The following is a 20,473-nucleotide window of genomic DNA, read 5'->3' as shown; positions in this document are numbered from 1 at the left end:
AAATTTAAAGTCACTTTGATATTAAAAAACTATTTTATTAAGGACAAACTGAATCTATTTTTTTTGTTGTTGTTGAGGTTTTTTCTACCTCTGAAAATAATTTTATTAATGCAGTTGTCAGAAGGAAAGTGAAGACTGACACAATGTTGAAATCCTATATGAAAAAATTCCTAAGTTGAGCAGTTCTGGCTTCCTCAGGAGGGGGCAATAACGTTTCAGTAAAGAATGACCTGCAATTAATTATTAACTGTGAGTGAAATGTGTTGGTGGCATTTCTGCTCACCCACAGCAGAGGCTGTTTAACCCACCCTCTTTAACATCTATGGTTTGCTGTTGTCCCAGACACAATGACTCTTTTAATATATTTTATTCTTTTGCTATTTTCTGGAACGACTTTTAGCCAAGAGAAAACGTAAGTAAAGCAAATAAGGAATTTACTGGAAATGTTGATTTTTGTCCTCTCTGTTGGGTAAATAAATCCAGAATTTAAGTAGAGCCAATACAAAGGGCACTTTCCAAATCGGATTTTAATTAGTGTCTTGCAATAACCTGATTATCCTGTTTGCTTTAACGCTGTGTGTGGAACTGAATTACAAAGGGAAGTAAGAAATCCGAAAGAAATACAGTTCTGTTACCCTGTTATTGTTTTATATTGCATGTACAGATATGTCCTTACAGCACCAAAGATCTTCCGAGCTGGGGCCTCTGAGAAAGTTGTAGTTCAAGCTTTTGGTTATGAGGAGGAATTTCCAGTCAATATTGCCCTAAAAAGCTTTCCAGATAAGCTCGCTGTGTATTCGTCTGCTCGGATTTCCTTAACTCCAGCCAACAAATTCCAAGATGCTGTAACTTTAACAGTAAGGAATTCAGACTTTTCTTACAGTCTTTTTATTATCACATTTAGTGATAAGTGTTAAAAACGATTATGGTAAGTTTTCAGTTGTTTAAACTGGGGAGGGAAACCTAATGCCCCAATTTTTGGTCTGAAATTAAAATTAGGCTGAATAAAATCAGTGTAAAGGAACGATGCTGAAGTTAAACATAGAATCAAACTATTTTAGAAACATTACCATACTTGCATAACTTTAAAAATAAAGAGAGAGAATCAACTCAAAGTACCAGCCACAGCAGCAGCTTTGTTGTGGCCAGGATTCATCATGTGCATAGATGGAAATCTGATAATTTGTACTGTTGTAACTCATAACTGGGCTTTGAACTTTACTGGTTAATTCTGGGCATAAATAAAATGCAATATTTCAGAATATCTGTAGCTTAATACTGCAGACTATCAGCTATCATGTAAGCAAGAATAAATCTTCTGAGTGTTGATATTTTTATTTAATGATACTCAACCACAGGACTGTAATTGCTTTTCAGTTCCTCTTTTCATCAAAAAATACTGTAGGAAAAAATACATTAAAACTATTTTAGTAATCTTCAAAAAGCTTTATTTCCTTTCCCCCAGGTTCAACCAACAGATTTACCAAGAACAGATAATTCAGACAAGTATTTGTATTTGGAAGCTGTTTCTCCACATTTCACAAGATTTAAAAAAATTCCTGTTTCCTATGAGAATGGGTTTCTTTTTATTCATACAGACAAACCAATTTATACTCCTGATCAGTCAGGTAAATAATGCTTATTTCTCTTGGCTGGTATTTAATTTTTAAAATCTGCTGACTCTGCCAAGGAATTAAGATTTAAATGTTCTTTAAGCTCTTGGTTGTGTTGCATTGCCATAGACTGATATTTAATTCTTTAATCAGCAGAATATTATTTTGAAGTATTTGATCATACTGAAAGCACTTCTCCCTGCCCTCCTCACCCTAAATGACTCATTTGTGGCACAAAGAGTGAAAGATTTTCCTGGGAATTTGTTTAAAATATTGGTGAATTTTTTGGTTGTTTTGATTTTGAGAGTTATTGCTATAATTCTTACAGTGAAAGTCCGAGTTTACTCTCTGAATGAAGAACTGCGGCCAGCTCAGAGAGAGACTGTCCTGACTTTTGTGGTGAGTTGTAATTGAATTTAATATTATTATTTTTTAGCTCTAATAACAAATAAAGGTAGGTGGGTAGGTAGATGGGAAATCAGTATTGCAATCAATGTTTAATAAAACTCTTGGATCCTTTTGCAGGTAGACAGAAATCTTTTAAAAGATTTAAAATTGACTTTGCAAAGTTGGATAGAGGTTTTCAAGCCCCAGGTCTGAAGTTGTTACAGAATACACAAAAAAAAAAAAAATCTTTAATGTCTGGGAAAAGGATTTTTGAGGGAATTTTAGTACTCTATAGGTTTTATTATATTTGTTTCATTTAATATATAAAAATAATCAGTATCTACTCTATTTTTAGCCTTTAACAATTGGCTGGTTATTGCAGTATTTTTTTAGCTGTTTTAAGTATAGCTTTTACTTGGTGGAACCAAGTTGTCAGAATTTTAGTCTGAGTTGTTTCTACAAATGTTTGTGTTTTTATGCTCTGAAACTCTTAAGAAAAATATGTTATGGCCAGCCTGCCTCTGAAAAATCACAGGAGGAAGATTCTCCTTTTGACAAGAACAATCTGTAACTGCTCATTCTTTCCTCTTATCATTTAAAGGATCCTGAAGGAGTAGAAGTGGATATTTTGGAAGAAAATGATTTTACTGGAATAGTTTCTTTTCCTGACTTCAAGATTCCTACTAATCCTAAGTAGATTTATTTAATGCTTATTTTTTTGTGAATTATTAACATAATAATGCCTTTTTATAGTGACTATCATAGAGTGGCTTTGCATAGTGGGCATGACTTGAAACTTGGAGGTTTCTAACATTTCACATAGGGTGGAATCCTGATATAAATCGGGACCTTATATTCACCTTAAAGAACTGTGAGTGGTAGGTTTTTCATGCTCAGTTAAAAAAGAATATTAATGACAATTAAAGCTTTCTACTGTAAAGATATAAATGGTGACAAAGACGTGGTGATTTCATATTTCATATGTATTTCATACAAATCACCACCATTTTTCCAGGAACAGCAGCATAAAAAAGAAATATCTCTTCAGTTCTCCTTTTAGTCTTGAGAGGGTGCTGAAGCATTGCTGAGATGGCAGAAGGATGCTAGCAGGGGCTTGAGAAACTGGTTTATAACTGATTTTATTTTCACTGATTTTAATTTAAAATAAGTGTCAAATAATTGGTGATGTATCAAAGAGAATCTGCTCAAAGTAGGCATTGAACATGTGCAAAGATTTGGTGCAGAATTTTCTTCTCTAAGAGATTATTACCCTGAAATATTACTAAGCAGTAATTATAATTTTTGCCTTCATCATTAATTTTCTTCTTTAAAACTGTTTGATTATTAACATTTCATAGGTATGGAATTTGGAAGATTAAAGCCAAGTACAAGAAGGATTTTGTGACCTCAGCTGTGGCAAAATTTGAAGTTAAGGAGTACGGTAAGATGTGGCCATACTGTGAACCTGCATTTTTAGTATTTTCAGTAACTCAGACCCCTTGAAATGCCAGGATTCTTCAGTGGCTGAGCACCTGTGGCTTCATGGATAAAACACACCCAAGTGCCCTTTTTTCTATTCCATTTGCAGCTATGCCAAGCTTTTCCATCGTCATCGAGCCAGAGAGTAACTTCATTAGTTCGGATAAATTTGAGAGCTTCAGGATTGTTGTGAAAGCTAGGTAAGGAAATTGGGCTTGGAATTCTGAATATTTTGTGTCTCTTCTTTTACTTGAGGAATGATTCTCATGAGTCCACAAGTTTCCTCTTTGCCTTCCTCAAGCAGCCCTTTCATCAAAATCCTTTCTGCTCTGTAAGAGATCTAAGTGACCCTTCTTAAAATTCTTCCAAAGTGATTATTTTTCAGCAGAAGTCTTCAAAATACACAGACATTTGTTTTCCATCTCTTGCCTAGGCAATTACTCTTCTTCAACAACAAATGCTTTATTGCAGCCATTAAAGTAATCTCAAAAGCATTTATATTGTTTTATTCTCAGCTATTTTTCCAACAAAAAGCTTCCAAGTGCTGATGTTTTTCTTCGTTTTGGAATAATTGAAGAAAGTGAGAAAAGAATGATGCCTCAGGCAATGCATGTAACGAGGGTAAGAAGCAGCAAGTCAAGTCTGTGTAGAATTCATGTGCATAATTCAGGATTGATCCAATTCCATTGAAGTTTGTCCATTAAATTTGGTGAGAATGGGCCTCAAGTTGTAGTTTGCATCCTCAGCTCCCCAATGTGGCCTTCTCCTGTACAATGCTGTCATCAGGGGCAGAGAAATGCACTTGGGAATGAAACTCAGAGGCAGCATCTGAGACAATGTCATTTCCATCTGGTGTAATTACTCTCTTGGCCTAACTGTGTGATTAAAATTTCTATGAAATAACTTTAATGCTATCTATTACAAAATAAATGAAATCAAATGGAGACAAGCAGATCAAAATGATAATAGTTTATTGTGGGGAGTCTGTTCTCCACTAATTATCCCCTTTCCTCATGTAGTGAAGATCTCTCTGTGTTATCCCTACCTCTTGCTGAGCCTGCACACAAACTTTGCTATATGTGCCATTGGTTGATTAATTTAAAATAAATTTAGGGAATAAATAATTCTTTTTAAAAACATTTCCATCTTTGCTTTCCTCTGAAAATAGACAATGAACAGAAACACATTGAATCTGCATGGAGCCTATGTATTATTTCTAAATTATCAACTATAAAGTGATGATCTCAATTTCATTTCCAGATTGAAAATGGAGTTGCTAGGATCAATTTTAACAGTAAGAGAGCAGCAAGTTCTATAGGGTTTGACAGTCTGGAAGCACTGGATGGGTCATATTTATATATTGTGGCATCAGTGTTGGAGTCTACAGGTAAGTTGCTTTTTCTTTGCAATTTTTCTTAACATTTCTGCAAATGTGAACAGAACTAGAAAAGAAAATTATTGGGATAACTTTCCTAACATCAGACTTTCTTTAGTATTCAGTTTCTTCTTCCAAAAACTTGTAAGGAAGAACAGCCAATTCTCACTGTAAAAAATGGTTAGGGATTAAACTTGCATTTGGCTATTTGTCACATGGGGTGCCATGTTTTGTTAGGTGGCCTCAGTGGAGAAGTAGAGTTTGCTGGAGTCAGGTTTGCTGTCTCTCCTTACAAGCTGAGTTTGATTGCTACTCCTCTCTTTGTGAAGCCTGGACTTCCCTTCTTCATTAAGGTCAGTTCCCAGGAGCAGGCTGGTTGCACATTGCAGTTTAAACCCCATAATGCATAAGCTTTGCCGTTTTCTCTCGGTATCACTCTATGTCTGAGCACTCTTTAATTTCCATTGCCTAGTACATTTTGACTCCCTGTTGTAGAAGCAGCTTGGAAGCTTCTTCCTGCAAAATGTCACCATTTCTTTGTCCTGATGAACAGGTGCAGGTGAAAGACACCATGGATGACTTTGTGGGAAACGTCCCTGTAACTGTCACTGCAAAATCACTTAGTGAGCAAATGGATGAGACTCAGTTGATATCAGAGGGTTCAGAATCTGGGAGAAGAAAAACAAGCATCAGTGATGGAACTGCTTTGTTTGTTGTTAATATCCCATCAAACAGCAAAATGTTGGAGTTTCAAGTGAGTTAAATTGTTCCATTAAATGATTTCTTTGAGGGTGTAATTATTTCTTTGAGGGTAAGGTCTTGATCTGGCTTTTATTAATCCCTCTGAACAACATATTGCAGAGTGATTTTAGTATTGTCTTTGCTTGTTTACTTAGGTGTAATTCTGTACTCAGACTATTCAGACATTTATTATCTTTCCAGGTAAAAACTGCAGATCCACATCTTTCAGATGAAAACCAAGCAAGTAAAACCTATGAAGCAAAAGCTTATTCATCCCCGAGTCAGAGTTATCTCTATATCAACTGGGCTTCAAACCACAAAACCCTGGAAGTGGGGGATGTAATAAATATTAATGTATATCCACGGAGTCACTACATTGATAAAATACATCACTACAGCTATTTGGTAAGTAACAGATGTTTCTGCATAAAATATTGAATTGCAATTTAATATATATGGTCATGGATGAAAAACCTCAACAATCAAGAACTATCCTCAGCCCAGAGTATGTGCAGCTCAGACAACTGCTTCCTTTCAGATACAATCTGTCAGCTTTTTAGGGAAAAAATAACAGTCTCATGTTTAAATTATTATTTTTAAATTCTCATCTGACATTGACTGCAATTCAGGACAAGTAGTGTTGGTCTCATGAGCTATTTCAGAAGGTGAAATGTAGATGAAGGAAAAGAAGTGCAGAGGCAGCATTTCTTTTTAGTGGAAGATATAAATTCAAATAATTATTACATGTGAGAAATAGACTGAATATAAAATTTGACTTTTTTATTCTCCATCATTTTTTTTTTAACCATAGATCACATCAAAAGGGAAGACAGTAAGCTTTGGAACTCAGGAGAGAATTAAGGATTTGGAATATGAGCATCTAACTTTTCAGATAACCCAAGAAATGGTTCCTTCAGCACGTCTTATTGTTTACTACATAGTCATGGGAGAAGAAGCTGCAGAGTTAGTGGCTGATTCAGTTTGGCTGAATGTGGAACAGAAATGTGGGAATAGCCTTGATGTGAGTAGCAAAATAGGCACTGATATTTGTGGGCTTGCATTCATTTTATGGTCAGATTTTATCTTGGATTTACACAAGCTCTTTCACACTTAACTTGTTGAAGTGTCTGCTTCAGCTGGATTAATTTTGGAACAATGTGCTTTCAAAATTACCAGTATTTGTTTTCAATTTATAGATTAAGCTGCAGTCAAGCAAAGAGACACTGAAGCCAGCAGAGGTTGTATCACTCACCATGAAAACCCAGTCCAGCTCCTTTGTTGCTTTGTCAGCTATGGACAAGGCAATATATGGAGTCACAGGAAGAAGGAGGAGAGCAATGGAAAAGGTGAGCTGGCAGCCAGAAAAGGAAATCAAGTTGCTCTTTGTTTCGTGTTCACATTCAGTAACTGATACGTGTCATGCACTCAGTCAGCCTGAAAATGGGCAGAAGAGAATTCAAGCCAGAATGAAAGCTGTTGGTTTAAATCTACAGTTCAAAATTATTAAAAGAAATCGCTTACAGTCTTTTGAATTCCAGTAGAAGTAAATTGTGGTTTTAAAGGCAGATCTGAACTCTTTCATTAGAACCCCACTGACTTGGCCAAAACCAGGTTGCAGTGTTGGAGAGCTCCTTGCTCAAGGAGCCATGGAGACCATGATCTCCTTTTTTGTTTTTGCCATAACCTTTCCAGGCTGTGTTCTGAAGGCATTCTGGTAGCATGGCATGTGTGTTTCTCCTCAGATAATGCTGCAGCTGGAGAAGAGTGACCTTGGCTGTGGGGCTGGGGGAGGACAGAACAACATCGCCGTGTTCCGAATGGCCGGGCTCACCTTTCTGACCAACGCAAACGCTGATGACTCAGAGGAAGCAGGTACATTCCTGTGGTCCAGGCATGGAATTGTGGGCTTCCTGAAATATTCTGTTGTCATTCTCAGCTATTATGTTGGAACTCAAGGGAATGCATATACTAATGATTTTTGAGGGAGGCAAACATCTTGTGAATCAGCTACTGTCATCGAAATGGAAATACTTATATGTAATTAAAACAGCAAACAGAAAAAGTTTCACACATTTGGAATGTGATTTTATGGAATTATTTTTAAGAAGGCTATGCTGTTACAAGAGAAGTTCACATTGTTTGTACTTATTTTTTTTTATGGACAGGTGAACCTTGCAATGAAGTGTTAAGAACCAAACGGTCTGACTTCAGGGAAAAGATACATGAAGAAGGTGTTAAAAATATTTTTAAGTATATCATTATGAAAAAAAATCACATCCATTAGAAATCAAGTATCTGAGTGTTTGCTTACTAATTTTAATGTATTTGAGAGAGAGAGACTGACAAATATGGACAATGACTTCAGAGAGGACCCCATTTATAAAGCCTTTCCGGATTTAAGTTCACGTTGAAAATACAATGCAAAGTTTAAGCAATGTTTAAGATTTGAGCAACCTGGGCTTGTGGAAGATGTCCTTGCCCATGATAGGGGGTGGAATGAGATGATCTTTAAACTCCCAACTCAAATCTGTGATTCTTTGGTGTTTTCTTTTTCTGAAGAGGCATAACTGAAAATTCACAGTACTATCCCATGACAATCTTTCCCAATCACCCCATGCCAGACCAAGCCTGTCAGAAAAGCCTTTGACTGATAAATTTTAAAATGTAATACAACTCATCTTACCTAATTTATATTTTAAATTCAGATTAGTAATTATTAAGCATGTGTCACTAACTTTTCAAAAATAACAACTTCATCCTCAAAACTGTGTCTTCACTGAAATCCTGCAAACAAGTCGTTTGGAAATAAAAGCTTCATCTCAAGGAAGTGAATTATTTTTATTTCAGTATCCAAATACCGGAATCCAGAAATCCGGCAGTGCTGCATGGCCGGAGTAAAGGCATATCCAGTCTCTGAGACCTGCAGGGACAGAGCTCAGAGAATTCGGAGAAACCAAAGATGCATTTCTGCATTCAAAAACTGCTGTGAATTTGCCAACAGGCTGCGGCTGGAAGAGCCAAATAAGCTCCTAATATTGGCCAGAATGCGTGAGTATGAGAGCTCTGGGTGTCCTGCTCCAGCAGAACAGGGGGAAAGAGGTGATGGAGTCTATTAACCCCTCCCTGGAACCTGTCGGGGTTAGTCCAGACAGAATTTTACCAGTCTCCCAAGACTTTGATTGCATATCCCTGAAGAGGGGTAGGAGAGCAGTTCTTTATTCTGTTCAGCTCTCTGTTCTGTTCACCCACATTTAGAACAATCAGAACAGCAATTAGAGAGTATTAGGAGTAAACTTGAGTGCTAAATTTGAATCCTTCGCCCAGGCCCAAGACAGCCAGTGGGTAACACCTCAGGAAAGATCAGTGGGAGTGTCAAATTCTTTCCATTGTCTCCCTATAATTGCTTGTTAACTAGGTGATCTGTCAGGATATTGGACAGGTATTCACATGTGTAAATGGATGAGGTGGAATTAACACAGATTTTTGGCTGAGGGAATTCAGATACCCTTTTTCTTGTATCAGAGGTTTTTTTACTTGCATTATTTATGTTCTTCAGATTTTGAGGCTCTCTTGGAACTGGATGAGGCACAAGTTCGTAGCTACTTCCCTGAAAGCTGGTTATGGGAAGTCCACCAAGTTTCTTCAAGGTACTGTCTTTCTCAAATCAGCTTTATAGAAAGGAAATGCTAAAACTGAGGTAAACTGGGTAACCTTAATTGAAATGTGAGCTGCAATGCAGTCTTATCCAAACAAACTATTCCTGCCACGTTCCCCTCCATGCTCCATATGTTGTGTGGTGCCCAGATTGTTGAGCCACTTTTCCTTTCACTTTGAACCTTATTAAATACCAGCTTCTGGGAAATCAGCTAAAACCAGGTTTATTCAAACGAAAATCCAGAATTCCTGTTTTCTGGCTATGGTCTCAGAGCTTCCCTGAGTCTCTCTTAGAATCTTGCTGGTGATGAGCTGTTCTTTTAACAGGTGATGATTGGTAATGGATAACTGCAACAACACTTTTAACACAGGTCCAAGACTCTGTCTGTCACCTTGCCTGACTCACTGACCACCTGGGAAGTACAAGGTGTTGGTATTTCAGATAGAGGTAGGTAGTGCAACCCTATTAGCTTGGAGCTAAAGAATCAGGAAGCTTTGTAGACCCTCTCATTCAGTTTGACATTCATGTTCTAAAATGTTCACTTTCTAGTTCATAGACAGGAAAAGAAAACAAGAATGTGTATTTTAGGGAAAATAAATTACTTCATGTCATGTTGTGAGTATCAGTGGCTGGGAAAACAAAACCTGTCTTGTGTGTGACAGTGGCTGATAGTAAATGAGTAAGAAGAAGAAAAAATGTTGAGTAACTCTTCCCTGGAAAACTTTACATTGTCCTGCTACCTGTAGCTCAGGGACTTGAGATTTTCCAACAGATTTGGTAAACCAAGAAGAGAACTTCTTTGGGAAGAAGAAACCCAAAGAACCTGATATGTCAGCAGGGGTGTGAGGAGTGGGAGAAAGCAGCTTGCATCAGGAAGCAAAAGCTGGGGCACTTTTAAAAAGCTTGGATTGTTCAAAGTGCACACTGAAAAATGATAAATCATCACTAAAGTATGTCAAGACCTTCTCAAACTTGTTTATCAGAAAGGTGGATAAGACACTCTGCTTTTATGTTTTTAATTCTCTTAGGTATTTGTGCTGCTGCACCTTTGGAAATCCAGGTTATGAAGGATATCTTCCTGAGCATTTATGTTCCTTATTCTGTGGTACGAGGGGAGCAAATTGAGTTAAAAGGATCCGTTTATAACCATAAAGCCTCTGCAATTAAGGTAATTTGTGTTAATGAGTTCTGTGAAAGGATTCTAATAATAATAAACCAAAAAAAGCATTTTTCCTGTGAATATCTAGTATAAACAGATCCTTGGATCAGATTTCTCCAGTCCTTAAGCCAGTGTTACGTATTGCAAACAGAGAAGTAGCATTACAGTAACAGAACGCTCATTACAGGATTTCAGTGGCTTTGATATTTCTCTGGTGTCATACCTGCCATGGAAATGAAACATTAAAAACTTTCCACGTTTCAGTTCTGTGTTAAAATAGCAGCTGGAAATGGAATCTGTACTTTTGGAGATTCTGCAAGTGCTGGATCGGGGATGCAGAGCTGTAAATTTAAGAATCTGGACGGTGGTTCTTCCTCAGCAATTACATTCCGGATACTCCCACTGGAATTGGGTCTTCACACTGTCAATTTTACATTGCTGAGCCCCAGGAACAGTGAAATTGTAGTTAAAACTTTACGTGTCATGGTAAGAACAAAAAAATCTGAATGTTTTTAGTTTTTTTTTAATTTTCAAATCGGGTTCAATTGAGTCAATATGGAAATTTTGCTCTGTTTTAATATCATCACACAATGTCCTTGAATTCATTGAGGTGTGTGCAGTGGAAAATGATTGAGCATTTGAGCACTCTCATTTTTAAACCTTGATTATAAGACCTATCAGAAAGATTACATGTATAAAAAGATAGATTAGAACTTTGTAAGCAAGGAGAATACTTTATTCTGAATTGATTGGTTTGGATTTTCACTGAAACACAATTTTTGGGAATTTTTTCCTTTCCTAAGGCTTTATTTAACTCTTTTGTTAAATTTTCTCAAGAACTGTATGAGCTAGAACACTAACTGAAATTCATGTGGGACAGCTGTACAACAGTTAAGTCAAACTCAACTACAGAAAAAGAAGGCCAAAATACTGGGGGTTTAACCTGTTGTTTCATCCTATTTGATTAAACAAAAATGTTTCCATTTTCTACCTCTTGCCTCATAATGATTCCAGCCAGAAGGCATTAAGAAAGAACTTCATGCAGGTTTCACTTTGGATCCACAGGGTGTTTATGGTAAGAGAACTGATGATGTGTCTTTGTGTTATTTTTTCATGTTCTTGATTCTGGATAATCAAGTTTTTCATAATATGAAAAAATTGGAATTTCTCCTTCCTGAGATATTGTAAATATATCATTTCCCAAGGATTTCCTGCCCTTGGCTTAAGGAAACTTGGATTAATTTCTTAAAGGAATCTTTATCTTTTAATGTGATATGATTGTAAGCTTTTCTCAGCAGGTGCTTTATTAATGGGAATAGAATATGTTGTCATTTAACCAAAGAAACCACAAAGTTCAGGTCTAGATCACATTTTTTTTGGTAACAAAAGAAAGATAAAGAGTTTGCACCTGTTCCTTTTCAAATATTGATATTGTTTGCATGTGCATTTGGGAATATTTCTAGTTTTCAAATTTTGGTTGCTGAATTCTCAGTTGTAACCTTCAATCTGGCAATTACAGCTGAATCATCTGTTGATTTAGACTGTGCAGTGTGATACATATACAAATATATACATCTTCAATTACAGGTTCAATCAAGAGACGACAAGAATTTCGATACAAAGTCCCACTAAATCTGGTCCCTAAAACACAAATTGACAGAAGTGTCAGTGTAAAAGGTAAATTGAAACTTTCAGTGCACTGCATATGTACTTTCTATATATATATATATGTGTGTGTGTGTGTGTGTGTCCTTTTCCTCTTATTTTGTATTAAATTAATCTAATTTCTTCCTAGGTTCTTTTTCTTTTGAGAGAAGGCTTTGCAGGTGCCCTTTTTGTGTAGAAATTTAAGCACTTCATAAAGAATGGCTGCTCCTAAGTGTCAGTCAGGTTCTGCCCTTGGATTTGCTTCCATGATCTGTTGTTTAAATCAATTTTGGGGTTTTTCCTTCCACAGGACATCTTATGGGTGAAGTGACTGCCACGATCCTGAGTCCCAGTGGCCTGCAGATGCTGACCAGCCTGCCCAAGGGCAGTGCAGAGGCTGAGCTCATGAGCATTGCCCCAGTATTTTATGTGTTCCGCTACCTGGAAGAGTCGGATAACTGGCATTTACTGGGCCCTGAGACCTTGAGGTCAAGAACTCAGATGAGGAGGAAGATGAAAGAAGGTAGAAAAATCTGCTGCTGCTCTTGCTTCAGGGTTGTAGAGGTCCATAACCTTTGCTGAGTGAGAGGGGTGATACATCTGAGGGAGCAAACATAATTCTCAGAACTTTCTTTGTGCCTGATGTATCCCTTAGGAATTGTGAGCATCTTGTCATTCAGGAATGCTGACTACTCCTACAGCATGTGGAAGAATGGGCAAGCTAGCACATGGTGAGTTTAAAGGGGTTTGGGGTTGGAGAAAGGCTTATCTCACTCCTTTGCTTTCATAATTTTAGTAACCACCAGACAAGAACATGAGGGTAGATTTAATCTCTGCTTGGTACTCTTAATATTATCTTTTGATTCCTTGCTTTCACTTGCCAAATCTTTTCTTAGTGTCCATAATTCATTCCATGACAACCAAGATGGGTTTGGGATGTAATGAGTTCATACCCTAAAACACGGGAATTGATCCTGGTTTAAAATGATTTCAGTAATTACTGCCTATTTGTTAAGCTGAATTTGAATTTGAATTTAAGCTAATTTGAAATTAGTCCTGTTTATTCCTTTGAACTGTGGGAGTGTGTAGGATACAGAATCCTAAACAGTGCAAATTTGTGTCTGCCCTCTGCAGTGTGGGAGTACCTGCCAATCTAAACAAACAGGATCTGTTTGCTTTCCTTGGCAGGTTGACAGCTTTTGCTTTAAGGGTTCTTGGACAAGTTAATCAATACATTGATCTCGATCAAAAGTCTATTTGTGATTCTCTTCTGTGGCTGATTGATAACTGTCAGATGCCAGATGGGTCATTCAATGAATTTTCAAACTACCAACCAGTGAAACTGCAGGTATGAAACCCAACCTTTTTCTGTGCTCAGACAGTAAAAGCTGAAGGCACCAGGAGATAAAGTGTTTTAGCAGTGCAAGATATTTTAGGCTGGATTTCATCAAAACACCCATTCAAGACAACTTTTCTCTTTAGTCTAAATTCATTTAAGGCACAGCACAATCTTGCAAACCTTTCTGGTTTCCCACATAAAGTAGCTGCTTGCCACTTCTTAATATTTAGAAAAAGAATATTTAGGTTCATTTTACAATCTAATAGTCCTGCCTTGTGAATAACTTCATATCTTTTGGTTTCTTTTTTACAAAGAAGCTGTTGTCTTCCAAAGAGTCAATGTATTTTCAGGTTTAATTAAACTGATTGTTTTTACAGGAATTTCTATTTGCTTCCACACCTAAACAGTGAAAATTCTATTTATTTAAATGAACTTTAATTTCTGTTTAATTATTTTTATTATTTGGTTTTTGTAGGGTACATTACCTCGACAAGCTAAAGAAAAATCTTTGTATCTCACAGCATTTTGTATTATTGGAATCGACAAGTCAATTAAAATATGTCCTACTCAGGTAAACATTATTTTTATTTCTGCCAGTGGACATGTTCTGGGCTTCTCATTTCTTCCCTTTTCTTTGACATTTGTTTAAATAAATCAAGAGGTTGTTTTCAGTTTCACAGTTTCATTTGCTTTGTTAGTCTTTGTCTTTCAGAGTTAGCAAAAGAACAAGGAACTTCTGGATTTATTATAAGATGTTGTGGAAGACATTATATATCCATATAGCCTTGAGAGAGAGGATGTGTTTCTCTAAGGGCCAGTCTGATGGGTGTAAGCTGTAACCTGCCCCTCTTTTCAGAAAATCCACGATGCCAAGAGCAGAGCAGGGGATTATTTGGTGCAGAATGTGCAGCTGGCCCAGAGCCCCTTCACCATGGCCATCACCTCGTACGCCCTGGCCCTGGTGGACCTCAACCACAACTCGGCACGGGCGGCCTTCTCTGCCCTGAAGAAGGAGGCTTTTGTCATAGGTACTGTTCAGTTCTCTCTCTTCCTGACCAGCACTGTCCCCATCAGCTGCTCTGCATCACATCTGTGCTCATCACTTTATAAACATCAGGTTTTTAGCATAGGAGAAGTTGATTTCTGTCCCCTGTTAGGTGCAGAGGGAATTCCTCCGCATCTCCTGGCCTTCAGTGGGCCGTACCTGACCTTGTGTAGCAGAGCTGCTGCTGTGCTTCCATCTGAACCCTTTTCTTCCCCTGCAGGTGACCCTCCCATCTATAGGTTTTGGAAAGATGCTTTCAAAACACAAGACCAGCCAGCCCCCAGCTCTGTCACTGCACAAATGGTTGAAACCACAGCCTATGCCTTGCTCACTACTTTGCTAAGAGGGGATGAAAACTATGCCAAGCCCATCATCAAATGGCTCTCTGAAGAACAGAGATATGGGGGAGGATTTTATTCCACACAGGTGGGCTCTTAGACATTCTGTCCTCATTCTGCAAGTACCAAAATCTGAAACATTTTTTCCCATCCCTGGAAATTCAAGGCCAGATAAGATGAAGCTGAGCAACCTGGTCTAGTGGAAGGTGTCCCTGCCCACAGCAGGGTTGGAATGAGAGGGGCTTTAAGGTCCCTTCCAACCCAAACCGTTCCATGGTTCTGTGAGATGAACATTTTATAAGGATAATATAATTAAATGACCACACTGCCAGCATCAGAGTGCTGTGTATGGGATTAGTATCAAGTGACTCCATTGCCATGATATTCTTGGTCTCTGGGAAATCTCTTCATTATCATAAACTGAAATTTTATAAATAGAATCTCTGAAGTTAATTCTTTATAATTGATTTCTGACAGGACACTATTAATGCCCTTGAGGCCTTGACTGAATATTCCCTTCTTGTCAAACGGCTGAATTTGGACATGGATGTTAAAGTATCCTACAAAAACGGAGGATCCCTAAACTTATTTAAACTGACAGAAAACAATTTTGTGGGAAGAACTGTGACAGTGAGTGAATAACATTGCTTCTAAAAAGGGAAACCAGAATCCTTAGCATCCTGGTAAATACTTACTTGAGCTTTGAAATAGCTACTAAAGTAGCTATTTTTTGTTATAACAAACTGGTAATAATTTGGTATGGAAAATGTTTAAGGTCTTTGTTTATCTGCTGTATTTAATATATTTGAATATTCACTTAAATTTAATAATTCTGCAGAATCTGTTATGTTTTTGAAATGTAAGCAAGACAAGCAGATCAGCTGACCTGAATTGTTGCTAATTGTTGCTAAGATTTATTATGAATGTGTAACTTCCTGTTTCTCCCCAATCCTTTAGGCACCTTTGCAAGATGACCTATATGTGAGCACTGGCAGCAGCACTGGCATAGCTACAGTAAATGTAAGTATGCAACCAGAGTTTTTTTAATAGAATTTCTCTTTTCTTAATATGGTGTGGTTTTGCTCAAGAACTCCCCATTTCTTTCTGTGCTGATAATTTATTTCCTCTGCTTTGCTGTTTTTTTTATATTACCAATAAACCAGACTTGTTTATGTTCTTCACAGTGTGAGTTTTTACAGTTTTATCCCAGTTTTGAGAATTGTTTGATGCTGCTGTTTTGTCTGATTTATTTGTACGTGTGCAGGTGAGGACAGTGTATAACATCCTTGGTACTTCTGAAGAGTCCTGTAACTTTGAACTGAAGATTGTTCCAAAGAGAGATGATGGTAAAGGGTTAATATATGTTTAAATGTTACTATTCAGGTCAGTGCAAGGGAAGGAGGGAAAAAAATCCCATTTTTTATGAGTGTTTTTTATTAAGAAAAAAAGAAATTCTGCCACTTTCTAAATGAAAAACTGGAAAAGAAATTGCTAAAAGCTTTTTTAGCCCTGTTTGAAACTATTGTCTTTTTGTGAATAGAACTAATATCTAATTTATTTCTGTTAGGTGCATTTTTAGTCATTTATGGATAAGTTTTTACAATTGGTGGAGTGAGACGGAAGAAATATGATGTGGAGTGGGATGGTGACAGTTAATTCTACAAAGTACTGAACATTCTGGTGCAGTTGCTGAAGGGTATAGAACCACATTCTGAACTTTTGCCATGAAATGGTTTTAATAATATAAACACACAATAAACTACATTAAACTTTTATGGTGTTGTTTCACCTGAGTTACCAAAGAAGTAAATGTTATTTGCTTGTGGCTAGACAATGAGTTCCTGTAAAAAGAACCATCAAGACAATTTAAAGTATTACCTTCCAATTATGCAAATGCTTTGTGAGAATTCTGGATTGCTGCTTTTGAAGAGTTATAAAATTCCTTCTTTGGCTCTACTTGATACAAACAGGTCGCATAAGACAAGATGGGGAACCCCTGGGGCACCTGGAGGCTTGTGCAAAGTAAGTGCAGCTGAGGGTTTGTTCATTAATAATTCCACCAGCTCTCCTGGTCTTTTCTTTCTGTTTCTCCACTGTTATGTACATGTGTAAACAGAATCAGAGCCAAAGGGCATGATCTCTGTGGGAAGGAGCCTTCAAGTTATATTTGGGTTCTCCTGGAACATAAGCATTAAAGGCCTCTTCATGCATGATATTGGCATAAATCTGAATTGATTCATCTGGGCTATTTTGCTTCATTATGAGTTTACTGTGGCCTCATTGTTGACAGAATTTTCCTTAGGTTTTTCTGGGATCACATTCAAATATGTCTCTTTCATTTCAGTTATAATTAACCGGCTTTAATCTATTTCAGGTACAGGCCCAGTGCGAGTGAGCCCCGGTCGGGGTCTGCTCATGCTGTGATGGACATAGGGCTGGTCAGTGGAGTGGAAGCCAATCCAGAGGATTTATCTACTGCAAGTATTCAAGAATGGTTTTTCTCTTACTGGCTTTATATAACAGAGCTGTAGTATTTACTGTTCTTCATCTTTTTCTGTGCCCTGCAGCTTGCAAGTGGAGTTGATCAGTTGATAGCAGATTATGAGATAAAAGATGGGCATGTTCTCCTGCAGATAGACTCTGTATGTTACCCCTTTCCTAACTGTAAGCACTGCTTTTACTCTTTGGAATAATTTTGCTTCCTCTAGAGCTCCTTAATTCATGTGTCTTTCAAACAGGTGCCAGCTCATAAGTTCCTGTGTGTTGGCTTCCGGATCAGTGAGCTTTTCCGGGTTGGAATGCTGAATCCTGCCACCTTCACTGTGTATGAATATCATGCACCAGGTATGTGTTCCAGGTACTCACATCCCTGTTTGCCTTTTAGCTCTGTATTCCTCCTGAAGGATTGCATTTTTCTTTCTGTAATGGCTTTTTAATCCATCTTATTTGAAGCTCAGGTGGCTTTTTACTTGCCAAGTTTCAGTGTTGACATCTTGGACTTTGATTTTCTACATGTATTTGTTGTTTCTTTCTGGATCTCCTAGATAAAAGATGCACTATACTTTATAACCCCTACGGAAATGAAAAACTTGTGAGATTGTGTGAAGGAGATGAATGCAAATGCATGGAAGGTAAGCTTTATTTGAAGATGTTTTTTCATTTTACTTGGTGGGAAAATGCAGTGTAGTGCTTTGAACAAAACCACACTAAACATAAGGAAAAATCCTCATAAGAACACAACTGTTTTCTCTCCACATTTTGTATTTAAAAAAATGAATTAGAAAATCCTAAGTGTGCAGTGTGATCATGGAAGTCTGACTTGATTAATTCAGGTGTCTGAGGGTGTTATTTTGTGTTTCAAACATTCAGTGTTCCAGCATGCAATCCCATACTTATGGTGTTGCTCAGTTAGTAATCCCACACAGGTAGAGATCCATGTTTTCTTTGGGGACATGTGCTGACATTCTCTTACCTCTGCCTTTCCCTTTCTCCTCGTAGCTGAGTGTGGTAAAGTCCAGGAGAGACTCGACAGGTCGATAAGTGCTGAGAGCAGGAGAGAGGCTGCCTGCCAGAGGGACATTGCATATGGTAATGGGGGGTCCACTGCCTGCTTCCCCTGCTCTGAAATGTTGGTTTGCTCTGTTTGCTGCTGCTGCAAAGCATCTTGCTCAAATTAGAGCTGTAGTGATTAGAAATTCAGTGTGGTTGCCAGTGGCATAGAGTAAGGGAGATGACAAACTGGAGCAGAGAAAGGTGAGCTCTACCCACAGCTTCCCTCAGATTAAGCGTGGGTAGAACTTGCCAGTGCTTTCTGCCCCTATAACCATCATATTCCCAGAAATCAGTGTTGTAAAGGGACACAATATTCTCCTTCTGAGCATCTGTAAGACATTCAGGATGTGTTGGAGGAAAAAGGAATAACCAGATTCTGTCTTGTGTCGTTGTGCAGTTTATAAAGTGAACATCTTATCTCGCAGTGAAGAAGGGTTTTTTGTGAAGTATTCTGCAACTCTGCTGGATCTCTATAAAAGGGGTGAGTGTCCTGTTCCATTTTTCTGCTCCTGGGAGAAAGGATGTCAGGATGTTCTTGGGTTCTCACTGTGGCACATGTGGATGCTCATAGGTCCTGTAGAACTGAAGCTGATATTCACTCCTTTTTCCTCTGAGTTTAAGCATCCAATGTATCCTTAAAATTACTATAATATAAAATTATTTAATGTCCACAAGGCTTATTTGCCATTCAGATTTAACTGGAAAATCTTTCACAAGAGACATGTTTTGTATCATTGAATTTTCCTATTACAGAATAGTGGCAAAGAGATCCCTTGGCTGTGCAGTGCTGTAGAACATTTTAGTGTTTTCTATCTAATACATGAGTTACTGGAAATTCTTTTTGTTAAATTGTCCATTCTTGATTTTTTTTCCTTTTTTTTTTTTTTTACTTCAGGACAGGCTTTTGCTCAAAAAAATAATGAAATAACCTTTGTTAAAAAGAAGACCTGTACAGATGTTGACTTGAGCCCAGGAGAGCAGTATTTGATCATGGGAAAAGAAGCCTTAAAGATAAGCATTGGTTACAGTTTCAAGTAAGTAATTTACCACCAAGATATGCTGAGATGTAATCTTAAAGTGAAGTGCTTGTATGCAATAATTCTTGTGTGGTACAGAATTGATTTAATTTTGAAAGTACTCAAGCAACCCTCGCACAATGTGTTATCAGATGTGTCACCTAAAGCAGGATCATCAACACAAAGCAAGCACTTCCATATTGTAATTTTTCTCTCTTTGACACTTTCCTTCCCAAATCTTAGCAGCAAGTGATCATTTTCTGTTGTCTTCTTAGATTCCAGTACCCTTTGGACTCCAGCACTTGGATTGAGTGGTGGCCTTCAAATGCAGCCTGTACATCCTGTCAGGAGTTTCTGAACACAATGGATGATTTTGCTGAAGATCTCCTCATCAGTGGCTGTTGATTCACTTGGACAGTTTTTAAATTAAAAATCCAGATCAAATCTCATTGAAAAGAAGATAAATCCTCACCTATTTATTAATTCTTTTTGAACTGAACACTCATTAATAGTTATCTTGAAAAATTATCTTTCCATGTATTTTATAGCAGTGTTATTACAAGAGAGTAATGTTCAAATATGGTTTTTAAGCTTGGATGAGAGAATAACACAGACTGGTGCAAAGACATTTGAAGTCAAAAGAAGTGGATTGATTGTAAAAACAAACATGAAAAGTCCTGTCTTGTCACTCAATCCCATGTCTTATCTGAACATAAATATATGCAGCCACTTTGTAGGCTCTCTGTGAAAGAAACTTTATCCCTTAGGTTTTCCTTTTGTACTCTTTTTTTGAATTCCTGAATTTCAATTCCTGACAGTAACTGATGCTGGTTTTATGCTCTGCTTCCTTGTTTAAAAAAAAAAAAACCCAAACAAAATTCTTCAATCATATGTGTGCCTTTCATTATTTGTGTTTTAAGACACAGTCAACTGAATCAACATCTCCTGTAACTTAGGTGGATTAAAACAAATGTTACTTTGCATTTGATGACTGAATTTGACAGTTAAAAACCTTGCCTTGCCTCCAGGAAAGTGGCAGATGAAGGGCCAATTTTCCTGCTCACAGCTCCTGGCACAAATCAACTTGGTTCCCAGTAAAACTGAGGAGAGAGTTTGATACAAAGTAC

At 37.5% G+C, this 20,473-nt stretch overlaps 1 protein-coding gene across 1 annotated transcript; it reads left to right on the top strand.

Moving 5' to 3' along the window:
• Nucleotides 1-290: 290 nt before the first annotated feature.
• C5 (complement C5) lies at nt 291-20,235 on the top strand. The gene is made up of 41 exons (XM_069031648.1): nt 291-412; nt 665-857; nt 1,466-1,628; nt 1,942-2,012; nt 2,602-2,693; nt 3,359-3,441; nt 3,589-3,679; nt 3,995-4,100; nt 4,740-4,866; nt 5,092-5,207; nt 5,408-5,608; nt 5,797-6,000; nt 6,407-6,616; nt 6,792-6,941; nt 7,338-7,467; nt 7,761-7,826; nt 8,443-8,643; nt 9,152-9,242; nt 9,621-9,697; nt 10,279-10,418; nt 10,674-10,895; nt 11,424-11,484; nt 11,997-12,086; nt 12,367-12,579; nt 12,712-12,787; nt 13,245-13,404; nt 13,871-13,966; nt 14,252-14,423; nt 14,661-14,866; nt 15,256-15,408; nt 15,736-15,798; nt 16,043-16,124; nt 16,749-16,800; nt 17,153-17,255; nt 17,346-17,420; nt 17,517-17,622; nt 17,823-17,909; nt 18,277-18,366; nt 18,728-18,811; nt 19,226-19,364; nt 19,622-20,235. The coding sequence occupies exons 1-41, from the start codon at nt 348-350 to the stop codon at nt 19,749-19,751; spliced, it is 5,037 nt and encodes a 1,678-aa protein (XP_068887749.1). The 5' UTR covers nt 291-347; the 3' UTR covers nt 19,752-20,235.
• The last annotated feature ends 238 nt before the right edge of the window (nt 20,236-20,473 follow it).

Source organism: Aphelocoma coerulescens, chromosome 17 (genome assembly GCF_041296385.1).
Source record: "Aphelocoma coerulescens isolate FSJ_1873_10779 chromosome 17, UR_Acoe_1.0, whole genome shotgun sequence".
In the NCBI taxonomy this organism is placed as follows: Eukaryota; Metazoa; Chordata; class Aves; order Passeriformes; family Corvidae; genus Aphelocoma; species Aphelocoma coerulescens.
The sequence above is the reverse complement of the archived record's forward strand: the minus strand, read 5'-3'. Positions and strand labels throughout refer to the sequence as shown.

Bases quoted from the DNA above. Each gene is read 5' to 3' on its own strand.
- C5 (XM_069031648.1), top strand. From the start codon at position 348: ATGACTCTTTTAATATATTTTATTCTTTTGCTATTTTCTGGAACGACT. The intron at 6,942-7,337 runs GTGAGCTGGCAG...GTTTCTCCTCAG, and splicing joins GGAGGAGAGCAATGGAAAAG to ATAATGCTGCAGCTGGAGAA. The intron at 12,087-12,366 runs GTAAATTGAAAC...TTCCTTCCACAG, and splicing joins CAGAAGTGTCAGTGTAAAAG to GACATCTTATGGGTGAAGTG.